General features: G+C 40.8%; 1 protein-coding gene across 5 annotated transcripts in view; it reads left to right on the plus strand.

Annotated features, from left to right (window-relative positions):
• The window catches only part of LOC124615485 (alpha-N-acetylglucosaminidase), a 372,979-nt gene that overhangs the window by 58,157 nt on the left and 299,157 nt on the right, over positions 1–15,665 (plus strand). For all 5 annotated transcript variants that reach the window (XM_047143421.1, XM_047143422.1, XM_047143418.1 and 2 more), the window contains exons 6-8: positions 4,494–4,559; positions 9,537–9,600; positions 9,688–9,833. In XM_047143421.1, the coding sequence (XP_046999377.1) occupies positions 4,494–4,559; positions 9,537–9,600; positions 9,688–9,833 (276 nt within the window). The remainder of the gene's footprint in view (positions 1–4,493; positions 4,560–9,536; positions 9,601–9,687; positions 9,834–15,665) is intronic.

Genomic DNA, 15,665 nt, shown 5'->3' on the forward strand with positions numbered 1-15,665 from the left:
AGGCCCTCAGGGACACATAACCGTGATCTCCGGCAACTCGGACCGGAATGTAGCTGTCATGTAGAATGAAAGCAGCTGTCTGGAGGGAGTGGGGAAGGGGAAGGGATAGCAGGGTATTGGTGAGGGGAGAGATGAGCATGTGTGGCAGACTGTGGAGGGACTAGACTGCCAACAGGTGCAGCGTTGGGATGCTGTGAGGCAGGGAGGGGGGAAAACGGGGCGTGAAAAAGGAGTGGAGTTGGGAAGGGGAAAGACAGGTGGGTATGTTGGCAGAGGGTGGCACAGAAAGAGTGTGCCTTTCATTTCTGACTTACTCATAAGCTTTCAGCAAAAGCCTTCATTAGAAAAGTAAACACGCACACATTCAGCAGTACAAGAAGGCCTCAGGGACACATAACCGTGATCTCCGGCAACTCGGACCAGAATGTAGCTGTCATGTAGAATGAAAGCAGCTGTCTGGAGGGAGTGGGGAAGGGGAAGGGATAGCAAGGTATTGGTGAGGGGAGAGATGAGCATGTATGGCAGACTCTGGAGGGACTAGACTGCCAACAGGTGCAGCGTTGGGATTCTGTGAGGCAGGGAGGGGGGGAAACGGGGCGTGAAAAATAAGTGGAGTTGGGAAGGGGAAAGACAGGTGGGTATGTTGGCAGAGGGTGGCACAGAAAGAGTGTGAAGGAACTAGAATAGGAAGGAGGTGATAGGGCGGAGGGGGTGAGAACTGTTGGGTGAAGGGCTTGCAGGCATTAGTTTACTGTAGTTTGAGGCTGGGATAATTTCAGGAGCGGAGAATGTGTTATAAAGATAACTTCCATCTGCGCAGTTCAGAAAAGCGGCTGATAGAGGGAGGATCCAGGTGGTTTGGGTAGTGAAACAGCCATTGAAATAAAGCATGTTATGTTCAGCTGCATGTTTTGCCTCAGGGTAGTCTATTTTGCCATTGGCCACAGTTTGGCAGTGGCCGTTTGTCCTGGTGGGCAGCTTGTTGGTAGTCATACCAATATAAAAAACTGAAATGATTGCAACAGAGCTCATAAATGACATGGTGCTTTTACAGATGGCCCAGCCTGTATTAAGTAGGAATGAGCCTGTGACAGAACTGGAATAGGAAGTTCTGTGTGGCTGGTTTGTGCAGGTTGTGCACCTAGGTTGAGATAGCTGGGAGAATTATGGATGTGAGGGGAAATGGCATGGGAGAGCTGTTAGTGGGCTAGGTCTGTAGGATAGTGCTTGGTGAGATCCTCAGCATATTGGGCAAGTTCTTGTTGCTGCAAATACACTGTCCTCCATTCTGCAAAACACCTGTATGGGAGGGATGACAGCTGTCGAAATACAGGTAATGTTGGGGGGCTTAATGTGGACAGAGGTGTGGATGGAGACATCGGAGAGGAGGAGGCCAACGTCCAGGAAGATGGCATGCTGGGTTACGGAGGACCAGGTGAAGCAGATTGGAGAGAAAGTGTTGAAGTTGTGAAGGGTGTCTTGGCCCTGAGTCCAGATCATGAAGATATCATCATTGAACCTGAACCAGACTAGAGGTTTGGTGTTTTGAGAGGCTAGGAAGGTTTCCTGTAGATAGCCCATAAACAGGTCGGCATAGGAGGGTGCCATGCAGGTGCCCACAGTTGTGTCGCAAATGTGTTTGTATACTTTCCATTCAAAGAAGTAGTAGTTATGGGGGGTTAGGATAAAATTAGTAAGGTGGTATGGGTCCAGCCACACTTCTGTACGCATTAAATCCAGCAACCGCCAACAGTACCCGCATTTCGACAGCTGTCATCTCTCTCACACCAAAAAATCCCTCCCATAGAACCTGGCCACTCAGTGGTGGCGTGTCTGAAGTGACAAGAGCTCCTTTGTCCAGTGTGCTGAGGGTCTTCATCAAGGTCTTCACAGGAAGGCACTATCCCCCAGACCTGCAGCTGGAGTCACAAACGATGGTGGTTGACTTTAGGATTGTTCTGTGTAACTATGTCATGCATTTTTACGGCACCCCATGTATGTTCAGTAGTGTTTTGAGCGCTCTGCTGTAAATGTAGTACCCAATGTGAGCATTAAATGTTATTGTTGTGGGTTACTTCATGAATTTTAATTCCATTTCTTTTGAGTTGTTGTGGATGATGGTGGTAGCAAACAACAAATTTTACACAAGTAAACAAGAGGCATAATATGCAGGGTACATGCTTTCATCAAGCGCAAAACACATGTTTACACATATTGCAACTGTCACTTAGAACTTGCAGTTTCGATGTGTTTTTCAGCCTGTGCTAACAGCCGTCATTCGTGGATTGGGCTTTAGTTGCAAACAGATCTCCCATTCCATTTCCCCTCACACCCTCTGTCCCATTATATCCTCCCTATTCTCATTTCCTCACCCTCTTTCTGTTTCGCTCTCTGTTATCACACTCGCCCGTCTTTCCCCTTCCCCACCCCTCCTCTTTTTTTGCGCACCCCATCTCCCCCCCCCCATCCCCCCCCCCCCCCCCCCCCCCCGCTCTCTGTTATCACACTCGCCCGTCTTTCCCCTTCCCCACCCCTCCTCTTTTTTTGTGCACCCCATCTCCCCCCCCCTCCCTCCCCCCTACGCATCTCCCTGCCTCACAGCCTCCTGGTGTTACGCCTGTTGACAGTTTAGTCCCTGCATGCCCTGCTAGACAGCGCTCTTTTCTCCCCCCTGTTCTACGCTGCTATACCTGCCCCTTTCCTGTCCCCTCCAGTTTGCTGTTTCCATTCTATGTGACAGCTGCGTTCCAGTCCGAGCTGCTGGAGATGGCAGTCATGTGTCTGAGGTTTACACGTTTATGTGAATTAATGTGTATTTCATTTTCTGGTGTAGGCTGTGGCTGAAAACTAAAGTGTGTCTTTTCATTGTGCCTTAACGAGTCATCTGTTATACATTCTCCAGATTTCTTCATTGTATAAAAACGTTTACTTTTTACCCATTTTGTTATAGCACTTTTAAATTTATTCTGGAGCACTAAGTGATCATTTTAGATAGTTTTTTAAAATATGTGAGACCAAGATATATGTAGCTGTTGTGACCTTTGCTGGTGTGACATATGGCTTGTTAGTTGCATTTCTGTTTCTCGTGTCATACTAGTGTATTGACATTATAAGGTCAAATTTATTCAGGTTTTCTTTTGTTTGTACTAGCAAATATAAACTAGGGACTGTCTTAATGTTAAAAGTTTTTGATGTAATGTCTGCATGATTCGATTGGTGTGCATTCTGCAGTGCATCTTATGGCCTTTTTTTGGCATTTAAATACAGTCTTAAGTCCAGGTGAGTTTCACCCTATCAGAATTCCATATGCCAAATGTGACCCATGTTGTCATGAATTGGAAGTAGAAAGTGGCAAATGGATGGACCAGGATATTGTGAAGGTTGGCCGGGTGGTTGAATGCTGCTGGAAGGATATTGATTGGGATATTCCTCATGTCAAAGCATGATAAGATGGAACATGAAGGGTGATATTGCATAATGATATGGCATTCCTTTGTTGTTAGTCAGTAGATATGGTTGAGGTATTAATCACATGGAGATATAGATTAAAAGTTTACTAAAACATATTTCTGCTGCCCATCCCACTTCCCCCATTGAGCGCACATGTGCACACACACACACACACACACACACACACACACACACACCTCGTGACAATGCAGGCATTGAGATAGAAAGAGAATACAGCAGTGAAGAAGAGAGAATATAGTAATCAGAGGAAAAGAAAATAGTGGAAGAGGAATGAAAGCAGCTATGAAGTAAGACAGAATTAGTTTTAATAGAGCAATAGGATGAGACATAACAGTGTTTGTAATGTCAGTTCCCACCTCAGAATTTCAGGATGACTGTTATTAGGAGGGTTATTGAAACAGTTTGTTAGGTGTAGTCATTTCCTTAGCTGCTGTATGGATGTTTTTAGGGTCTTCTCTCTCTCACTCTCTCTTTCTTTCTCTTTCTCTTTTTCCATGAGGTCTGAAGAAGCAAACTGATAATGTTTACATAGACTTAAAATAATCACTTGCCACTGAATGGATCAATTCAGCAATATAGATATTTAAACATTTCTTGTAAATATTAATGCACTGAGTGGCATTTATGAGAAATATGCCTGTCCAAGAAAATGTAGAGAAATGTCATGAAGGATGGGTAAAGATCGTTTGTAGGAAATAGCATTTAGAAAGGGTAGTAGATTAAACTCTTGCTCCGAGCTTGTTCTCCATGTCATTGTTAATGGAATATGAAAGTATGTTTCTCCCATCGAGGTGTTGACAAGCCTTGTATTCTAGTAGCAAATAACTATTGTATATGGAGTTGACATTTGGTTTACTGACAATCGTTCTTCTCACGCTTCATTCCCAAGAAACAGGTGGGGGATGGGGGGAAGATATCGGTATCAGAATTGCCCTCCGCCACACTGTCAGGTCGCTTACAGAGTGTAAATGTAGATGTAGTGATGACTCATTCTTATTACTGCTATTTTATTTTCATTTCAGATTATTTCCAGATGTGAATATGACTATGATGAAGAAATGGAACAACTTCCCTGAAGAATATTGCTGGTAAAGTATCTGCATATTACATTCTTAATGAATGTATGCAGTAGAGCTGTTCGATTTGCTGAACTGTGTATACAAGTGTTTACATTTACACATTGCAGTGCTATCAGGAGTGTTTTTCATTCCTCTCCCATATTAGGTTTTCTCACATATTTGGGGAAATTACATATGACATGAAAATAAGCTAGCTAAATTGAGTTAAAATGTCCATTTCACTTGGTAACATTCACATATGAATGCATATGGTTAGGAATTTCAGTTCTGAACTAAAAAATGAAAAATGTACCTGGAACCTTGTATACCTGTTGGACACAATCTGTTATATGAAGTAAACATGGGTGGTAGCATTATTAATTATGCAGTATGTGTGTGATGTGTGTGAGCATCAATTCAAATGCAAGACTGTGGCATGTTACATTATAAATATTGCTCGGGATTGAGAAATTGGCAAACCAGGAACCATGTGAGTTCAGATAACTCCCTCCCCCTCCCTCTCCCCCTCCTCCCCCTCTCCCCTCCCCTCCCCTCCACCCTGCCCCCTCCCCCCCTCTCCCCTCGCCCCTCTTTTCCACAAGTCCTGAAGAAGCAAACTAATAATGTTTACTTAGACCTTAGATAATCACTTGCTATTCAGTAGATCAATTCAACAGCATAGATATTCAAACATTTGAGTCACTTTAGTTCAATATTTGCCCAATTTTATACTCGGTTTGATTCTGAGTGCAAATGGTTTCACGCAAACTGCAGTTTAAACACGATAGATGCTCATAAAAAGCCAAAGTACATAGTATAGATTCCTATGGGTGGCAGCATGATGGAATTTGCTGCCCCCTTATCACTCCCCTCTGCACACTCATTATAGTTCTCAGCCAAGCTAGTGTCACTGTTCACCCTCCATTCCGTTTGTGTAGTGCTGTGCTTGAGCAACAGTGAAACACAGATGCCAATATCTTCTAGGATGCTGGTCACATGTAACAGTAACTAATACATAAATAAAAGATTGCAATCATGACTCAGTCCAATTCCCAAGCTTTTACTCGTCCCACTATCGAGTGACTTCTGTTGGTACTGTCTCCACAACAGTTCTTTTTGCTGTAATTTATTCCTGTGATAACAGTTGCTGTCAGTTTAATGGGATTTGTTTCGTTTGTTAGACATTTAATTCTGGATTAATTTTCTTTCTTGTTTCATCTGCATGTCACTATCGTGTTCTAAAGCTGGTAATGTTTTCCCTTGGTATTCTAATACGGGAATAGCGACTGAATGTATCATTTTACTGCATAGGTCATTAGTTTTTCATAACCAAATTTTAAATCGAGAATTGGGTTCAGAATCAGATAATGGTTTCTGGAGGACAACATTTCCATCTTTGACTGTTACCTTTACTTCAAAAGCAGCATAGATGTATAAGTGTACAATATCCATACATGAATGAGAACTTTTATTGGAGACCCATTCAGATGCAACAGAAGTTTGTAAGTTGATAGAATTTAATGCTATTTCATCCTGTGTTTGACAAAATTTTCAGTTTTTTAGCAGGACAGTAGACTGGTGTAGTGGCCAGTTTATAGTTTACTGCATATCCGTTGCCCTAGTGTTGTGTGTCAAGTCAAGTGAATCTTCAAGTAAGGTTGATACCTTATCAAGCACTTCAGCACATCAGAAAATCTTGAGCCTATTCAAACAAAAGTACTGTTTGCTGAGCCCTACCCTTTGGAATTCTTAAAAATAAATTTGTACAAACACTCACCAGCCAAAGCTTCATCTGTAATATTAATCTATTAAACAAGTAAAAAGGTTGACCTCAGCATCAATAGTTTAATCTGCAAATATAAGATGACTGTATTTTTCGAATAACGAATTGGGGGGAAAAACTTGTCTTATCCAGTAAACACGGTATAACAATAAGGCATGAATATTGGCAGTAGTTCCAGTTACAGTAGGTTACATTAGAGGTTTACGGTCTTCGTAACTAACTGAAATAAGGTCAGGTATGTATGTTTGGAACAGCCATAACAGATAGTCCAAATGGCAATGCAGGTAGTATAACATACAGCTGGCAAGTTTGCAGTGAACGGCACCAAATGAACTGATGCTGGAAGACACCAGCTCTTACCAGGTGATAGTGTCAGAGGCCACTGGTAGCATTGTGGGCATAGGAGGAAATATTTATTGTCTAATCCAAAAGTTATGATACTGTAATGTTAACATTATGAGTTAGACAATGACAAAATAAAATAAACTTTAACCACCGATTAGCTGTGATTGACCCAAAATCCATTAAACTAATAATGAAATGTGTGAAATATAATGCCATGCCTGGTAGTGTCAGTTGTCTTCATGCTGTTCACTGTAAACTTGCCTATTGCATGTTAAACTATCTGCATTCCCAGCTGGATTGTACTTATGAATAAGGTATGTAACCTTTCATGTAAACTATTACAACTGGAACTGCCACCAGTATTCATGTTTCATCGGTATAGTTATTATAATGTCTGCTGTAACTTAGTTTTTATAGGGTGGTTTGAGAATAGACACAATGACCAAAACTAGTCATCACCTAATTAATTAAGTATACTTCTTAATGCAACATATGATGGAATTCCAACCATTTCTTTCAATAAAGAAAAAAATTGTGATCCTGTTTCACCTTAGGCATGCTGAAGGTCCATGAAAATCTGTTTTGTTGGGCTGTATTGTTTGTAAGTCATGGTTTATGTCATTGTGGTATAAGGAGAATGGAATGGAATCCCATTTTCTAGTGTGTTCTGGAAGGTTTTAATTGTGTTCTTTACAACATTAAATAAATGAGTGTTACCACAATATACAGGGTGTTACAAAAAGGTATGGCCAAACTTTCAGGAAACATTCCTCACACACAAAGAAAGAAAATATGTTATGTGGACATGTGTCTGGAAACGCTTACTTTCCATGTTAGAGCTCATTTTTTTTACTTCTCTTCAAGTCACATTAATCATGGAATGGAAACATACAGCAACAGAACGTACCAACGTGACTTCAAACACTTTGTTATAGGAAATGTTCAAAATGTCCTCTGTTAGCGAGGATACATGCATCCACCGTCTGTCGCATGGAATCCTTGATGCGCTGATGCAGCCCTGGAGAATGGCGTATTGTATCACAGCTGTCCACAATACGAGCACGAAGAGTCTCTACATTTGGTACTGGGGTTGCATAGACAAGAGTTTTCAAATGCCCCCATAAATGAAAGTCAAGAGGGTTGAAGACAGGTGAGCGTAGAGGCCATGGAATTGGTCCGCCTCTACCAATCCATTGGTCACCGAATCTGTTGTTGAGAAGCGTACGAACACTTCGACTGAAATGTGCAGGAGCTCCATCGTGCATGAACCACATGTTGTGTCATACTTGTAAAGGCACACGTTCTAGCAGCACAGGTAGAGTATCCCGTATGAAATTATGATAACGTGCTCCATTGAGCATAGGTGGAAGAACATGGGGCCCAATCAAGACATCACCAACAATGCCTGCCCAAATGTTCACAGAAAATCTGTGTTGATGATGCGATTGCACAATTGCGTGCAGATTCTCGTCAGCCCACACATGTTGATTGTGAAAATTTACAATTTAATCACGTTGGAATGAAGCCTCATCCGTAAAGAGAACATTTGCACTGAAATGAGGATTTACACATTGTTGGATGAACCATTCGCAGAAGTGTACCCGTGGAGGCCAATCTGCTGCTGATAGTGCCTGCACACGCTGTACATGGTACGGAAACAACTAGTTCTCCCGTAGCACTCTCCATACAGTGTCGTGGTCAATGTTACCTTGTACAGCAGCAACTTCTCTGATGCTGACATTAGGGTTATCGTCAACTGCACGAAGAATTGCCTCGTCCATTGCAGGTGTCCTCGTCGTTCTAGGTCTTCCCCAGTCGCGAGTCATAGGCTGGAATGTTACATGCTCCTTAAGACGCCGATCAATTGCTTCGAACGTCTTCCTGTCGGGACACCTTCGTTCTGGAAATCTGTCTTGATACAAAAGTACCGCGCCACGGCTATTGCCCCGTGCTAATCCATATTTCAAATGGGCATCTGCCAACTCCGCATTTGTAAACACTGCACTGACTGCAAAACCACGTTCATGATGAACAATAAACATGTTGATGCTACGTACTGATGTGCTTGATGCTAGTACTGTAGAGCAATGAGTCGCATGTCAACACAAGCACTGAAGTCAACACTACCTGCACTGGCACTGGCCAACTGGCATGAATTGAGGAAGTGCAGTACATACTGACGAAACTAAAATGAGCTCTAACATGGAAATTAAGTGTTTCCAGACACATGTCCACATAACATCTTTTCTTTATTTGTGTGTGAGGAATGTTTCCTGGAAGTTTGGCCGTACCTTTTTGTAACACCCTGTATAAGAAGTGAGACTGCTTACAGTACAAAAACAGTTTACCGGTACTAGATTTGTGTTTCATGCTCCATTAGTAAGTGTTGTACATGTGGTCTGACAGAAATTAAATGAGACTAGTGCTTCATATTTGTGTACCTACCGTACATGTTCAGCTGGTGGCCATCAGCTTCAAAATTGGGGACCAGTTGAGCCCACACATTCATTCATTTCTTCCTTGGCACAAAACATTTCTACATACTGTTTACTGTGAGGCTGCACAGCAAAGATTGGCATTACAGTGGAATGCAAGAACAACATGTATTTAATAAACTAATTGTTAATTTCCTCAGATTTGATCAGTTTTGATTAAATGTAATGTATTGTGATAGACTGGCTTTTGATTGTCATTATCTTGCAGTTTATATTAAATACAGTGATTTGTATGTAGTGCTAGAATTGAACACCAAACTGAAGCAAATGTAGAGCAGCTGTGGTAAAATGTATATCCTTTATTTGTTGTTCTTAGTTCCGGTAAACAACTGTACACCATGATGTACATTTACTAAATTCATATTTGTTTCTCTTGCTTTGTAGTCCATACCTGTTGGACCCTACCGACACTTTATACCAAACAGTTGGAAGAATGTTTATCTCAGAGGTGAGTTTTAGAAATATTAAAATTAATCAATTTTCCTGTGTTTGTCTAATGTAATAAAGCCAGTGTACTGTTTTGTAAAATTTTCAGCTAATTGCCCAATATGGAACTGATCACATTTACAATTGTGATACTTTCAATGAGATGGAGCCTAATTCCGGAGACTTGGACTATCTTTCTGCTGTCAGTGCTGCTACTTTTGAAGCACTAACCTCTGTTGATCCAAAAGCTGTCTGGTAAGAACACTGCAACACAAAAACTAGCACACACAACTCAGACTTGTATATTGTTATTTGTCCAATTGATAAAATGGAACACTCATGTTTGTCTTCCCTTCGTACTTTGGCTCCACTGTGTTATAGAATTGATTACCACAAAAGGTAATGAACAGTTCTCTTTCTTATGGAAGTTAAATTACTGAACAATTAATTGTATTATTAGAATGTCACACTCCATTCAACTCAATAGAAAATTTGACCATTCAGCTATTTGTTGGTCTCTTAGTGTTCAGTCAATTCTGAGAACTGATTGTTACATTTGACATAGAAAACCAATGAATTATAAAATCCAGGATAGTATACCTCCTTCATCAGCAGGGGGATAAAGGTGAAGAATAATAGCTCATTCCATAAAGTATGAGCTTTATCTCCTGGCAGAGATGTGAGTAATGGCCTATTGCTGGTCCTTCATTGGACCAATTTAAGTGTGTAATGCATTTTTTATACATGGTGAACAACTGTACATCACCCACCATAATTGGTACGCCCTGCAGCAGCAGTGTATTTGAAAGTAATGTGTACTGAACAAGTGCATTGATAACATACTGATGCCTCAGAGATTAGTGTACCTGTAAAACCCATTGTATCAAACTGTTATTGAAAATTAAAATGGGAGTAAAGCAGAAATGTTGTAAATTTCAAGACAAGTCTCAACCGTGTGATGGTGCCCATGCCTACTAGTTCTCTGTTGTTGTTTTGTTGTGTATGAAACATGAAGCTTTCAGGTATAACTTGTTGTTCTATGCATTGTGGTTTCTCTGGTGTTTCTCACAAACTGTGGATGAGCAGGTGGAGATAATCAACATAACCAATATTTTCAAGACAGAATCATTGGCTAATGAAAATATTTTTGTTATAAAATGTAATTATCATCAGAAACAATGTAGGTAATAGTAAAGAGTCTTCTCACTCCTGGTTTTTCACTGATGATTCTTGATTGCAAAGCCATTTATGCTACTTGATATGTGCACTGTCATAGACATTTTTAGCCCATATAATAGTCTTGTTTGGGACCTTGAAAGTCTTAATAGTCTTTGATACACAGCTTCATTTGTTTCTTTGCAAATTGAAGTGTGTCACGCACAGTAATGCAAATTAAACAGCTTCTGGTAGCTCCAGTCCTCCACCAGATCTAATGATGTCACATGGTGTGAAGGGCAGGCTCTACATTTGAAATTGCTAATCCCACCTCCCTTTAAACAGCAAGCATCTGTTTTTGTTTTATTTGGTGTCCAGCTCCGTGTCATCATGTCCTGCTAAGTGTATACCTTGGATTTCAGAAAAAAATTCAGTTCACTCTAATTATGGGTACCTCTCTTATAATTGAATATAAGTATGATGATGGATAGGGCAGTAGCCTTCTAGATAACGTTCAACCCAGTTCAAATTTCCCGGCTGCCTTTTGTTTTATCTAGAGCATGTGTTCAGGACAGCTCTCAATTATGTAACTTATTTGTCTTAATGTAAATGCTGCTACATTCACAGTGGACACCACACACATCAGCCACTCGAAAACTTACAGTCTCTCTAGTGAAGTGTAATAAATCCCGGATCTTGGAGACATCCTGTGACACTGGTCTTGATATGCAACACATACCCCACTTTCCTGGCTGTCATCCCCACATTACATCTATGTTCTGCTTACTTAGCATATGCACAGAAGACATCTTGCTGTCCCTCTCTATAATGGCAGTAAATATAGCAGTGGGGTGAATACTATTCATTTGATCCACGAACTGCTCCAGTACTGTTTCACTGTGAAACCGTATCAAGAATGTATGACTAATGTATCATTGGAACTTTAGTAGATGAAGTGGAGTGGGGGGGGGGGGGGGGGCACTTGAAAGCTTGTTCTTCAGAAAGCCTCACGAAGAACTTTGCAAAATCCTGTGACAATGGGGTTTCCATTGCTTTGCATCTGTCATTTTATAATACTCATTGTGATGTTCATACTATTCAGACACTTACATTTACATCCAGGACCATAGTGACACTAGGGAACTGACATTCATTACTGCCAAATCTTTGTATTTGCTTGTCAGAAACATTGTGTATAGTATTCTGAATATTGGATGCTGTCAGAAAAATGGAAACCACCATTTTATCTTGGGCATTTATTTGCTTTGTTGTTTTTTACCAACCTGTACTCCGCATTGTTTAAGTATTTCAGAGCAAAACAGTCTTTGTTACGAAATACATTTGAACTGGTTGTTGTACCACCCTGCCACAATGGAATGGTATAATTTTTACATGGTTTAAGTAATAATTTTGTGCACAGTAAGTGTGATTAAGGGGTATGTTTCCATCTTTTTCTTTCAAATATGTATAGTAGGTCTGTTTCATATCTCCCTGTAGCATCATAGTTAATTGCTAATTGTTATTAGTTTTTGCGTAGAGTAAGATCTAAGTAGCCATTGTTTGGTGATTATGGATAGAATTAATTGCTTAATAAATAATAGTAAATGTTCTCTATGAATTAGTCAATCTTTTGTGATGCTAAAGTTGGGATCCTGACTGTGAATTTAGTAACTATTTTAGTTACTGGTGTTTTGACCCTTTTTATATGAAAATTGTGTTCGTGTAAATGATTTAGGAGTAAATAAGACCACTCACTGAATAACAGGAGTGTTGACACACACACACACACACACACACACACACACACACACACACACACACACACACAAGCACAAACGCACACAAGACAGCACAGGAACTTAAATTGGGTAGACATCTCATTTCATCAGCTAATGTGATAGTTGCCACAATGCCTAACAATGGAGAGAAAATTGTACCTGCATTCAAAGAGTACTTTTAATGTTGTTTAGCAAAAGAAATATGTAAGTAAGAGATGTAGTTAATAATGAAAATACTGACATAACATGCCTTTCATGGGCAATGCTTATTGTGACTGAGTGTTCCAGACACAACTCACAGCCCAACAGGCATAGCCCACCTAAGAGGCTCTGAGGTGTAGTCACCCCAAAAGATGCATTTCTCAATAATCTATTACTCTTTTATCAGAAAGCATTTACGAAATACTTTGTACAGGGATTTAGGTATTAGTGAATTCTTATACCAGAGTCTACAGTTGTTTAATTCTAAAATTGAGGTGAACAGTAGTTGTGACTTTCCACAATGAGTGACATATGTAATATTTTCAGGTTCTGGAACCTACATACAGATCAGTATTTCCTTAAAAATTATGCTGTTAATAAGTCAACAAAACCAATGAAACTTACGTTTTCAGTTGTTTGTGGTGATCATAAATTACACCCCCATTCTCTGATCCCCATATGAATTTAACACTCTGATGCTTACAACAAAGGTAAATTAACTGAGTGGAAGAGCCTTATCTGTTGTATCCCCATCTCTGTACCTTTCTATTATGCTTTGATACATTGTTAATTGATGTTTGACACGTTGATAGTGTTTAAGAAACTCTTTTGTTTCTGGCAGTGTGAATTCTATCCCCTGTAGTAAATACATTCCAAGTTTGTAAATGACTTGGTACAGTGCACAAGAATGCGATATATAAGTGTCACAGTTTCAAGAATCGTTGAATGAAATAAAGGCACAAAATGTTTCTTAATTTCAGTCGCCAACACAGCATCCTGGAAAACTGGAAACATGATGAATTTTTGCAACTTGCGTAAAAATGCTGGGAGAGGCATGACATCTGATTTGCTTTTGGGCAGAGGCATTTGCTTGCCTTCTACTTCACTTTATGCAGTGCCACACTCACTCAGCAACCTCAGTTCGGTGCCTTGCAACTGCCCACTGCTGCTGTTTTGGCATCCCCTACCCTGTCCCCTTACTCAGTCCAATGCAACGACTGGCCTGGCCATGGCCAGCTGAGCCAAGCTCTGCTGAGCTGAGCTGTAGGGAGGTTTTTTGTCGATACAGAAATGGCTTGCATGCCTGTTGCTTCAGCCTGGCTTTGTTTCCGTGCTTTGTTGTTGTACTGTGATTTTGTGCGTTTGTGACATAATTTGAGCAGTGGGGAGCTCTGAAGAGTGTTTGGTGTGGTTTACATTTACACCGAAGAGCCAAAGAAACTTGTATACCTGCCTAATATCGACTAGGGCTCTGTGAGCTTGCAGAAGTGCCACAAGAGGATGTGATATGGACTCGACTAATGTCTGAAGTAGTGCTGGAGGGAACTGACACCATGAATCCAGCAGGGCTGCCCATAAGTCCATAAGAGTGCAAGAGGGTGGAGATCTCTTCTGGACAGCATGTTGCAAAGTATCCCAGATTTGCTCAATAATGTTCATGTCTGGAAAGCTTGGTGGCCAGCGGAAATGTTTCAATTCAGAAGAGTGTTCCTGAAGCCACTCTGTAGCAGTTCTGGACACGTGGGGTGTCGCATAATCCGGCAGGAATTTCCCAAGTCTGTCAGAATGCACAATGGACGTGAGTGGATGCAAGTGATCAGACTGGATGCTTATGTACGTGTAACCTGTCAGTCCTATCTAGACGTATCAGGAGTCCCATATCACTCCAACTGCACATGTCCCACATCATTACATAGCCTCCACGAGCATGAACAATACCATGCTGACATGCAGGGTCCACGGATTCATGATTCTCTACACCTGTACACGCCCATCCACTCGATACAATGTGAAACGAGACTCGTTTGACCAGACAACTTGTTTCCAGCTATCAACAGTCCAATGACAGTGTTGACGGGCCCAGGTGATGTGTAAAGCTTTGTGTCATGCAGTAATTAAGGATACATGAGTGGGCCTTTGGCACCAAAAGCCCATATTGATGATGTTTCATTGAATGATTCGCATGCTGACACTTGTTGATGGCCCAGTATTGAAATATGCTGCAATTTGTTGGAGGGTTTCACTTCCATCACATTGAACGATTCTCTTCAGTTGTCAAACAATGGAAAATCAAGGATTTAATATAATAATATTATGAAAAGGAAAGTTGCTACTCATCATATAGAGGAGATGCTGAGTCGCAGATAGGCACAACAAAAAGACTGTCACAAATCGTATCATGACAAATACAGGGATTAGCGATCACAAGGCAGTTGCTGCTAGGCTGAATACCGTAACACTCACAACCAGATGCAAATTACATCTATTTGAAAAAAAGCTGGTAAAAATCTCGTAACACCTTTTTACGAGACAGTCTCCATTCCTTCTAATCTGATCATGTAAGCGTAGAAAAGATGTGGAATGACTTCAAAGGGATAATATCGACAGCAATTGAGAGATATATACCACATAAATTAATAAGTGGTGGTACTGATCCCCCATGGTAAACAAAACGTGTCAGATCGCTGTTGCAGAAGCAATGAAAAAAAAAAGCACGCCGAATTTAAAAGAATGCAAAATCCCCAACACTGGCAAAGTTTTGCAGAAGTTCGAAATATAAACACATACTTCAATGCGAGATGCTTTTAATAATTTCCACATTGAAACTCTGTCTCGGAATCTGGCAGAAAACCCAAAGAGATTCTGATCATATATAAAGCACACCAGTGGCAATACGCGATCAATATCTTCACTGTGTGATAACAATGGTGAAGTCACTGATGACAGTGCCACTAAATCAGAGTTATTAAACACAGTTTTCCGAAACCCCTTCACCAAAGAAGACAAAGTAAATATTCCTAAATCCCAATCAAGAACAACTGCAAAGATGAGAAATGTAGAAGTAGATATTCTTGGTGTAGCAAAGCAGCTTAAATCACTTAATAAACGCAAGGCTTCCGGTCCAGATTGTATACCAGTCAGGTTCCTTGCAGAGTATGCTGATGCAATAGCT

The sequence above is a fragment of the Schistocerca americana genome, chromosome 5 (assembly GCF_021461395.2).
Source record: "Schistocerca americana isolate TAMUIC-IGC-003095 chromosome 5, iqSchAmer2.1, whole genome shotgun sequence".
In the NCBI taxonomy this organism is placed as follows: domain Eukaryota; kingdom Metazoa; phylum Arthropoda; class Insecta; order Orthoptera; family Acrididae; genus Schistocerca; species Schistocerca americana.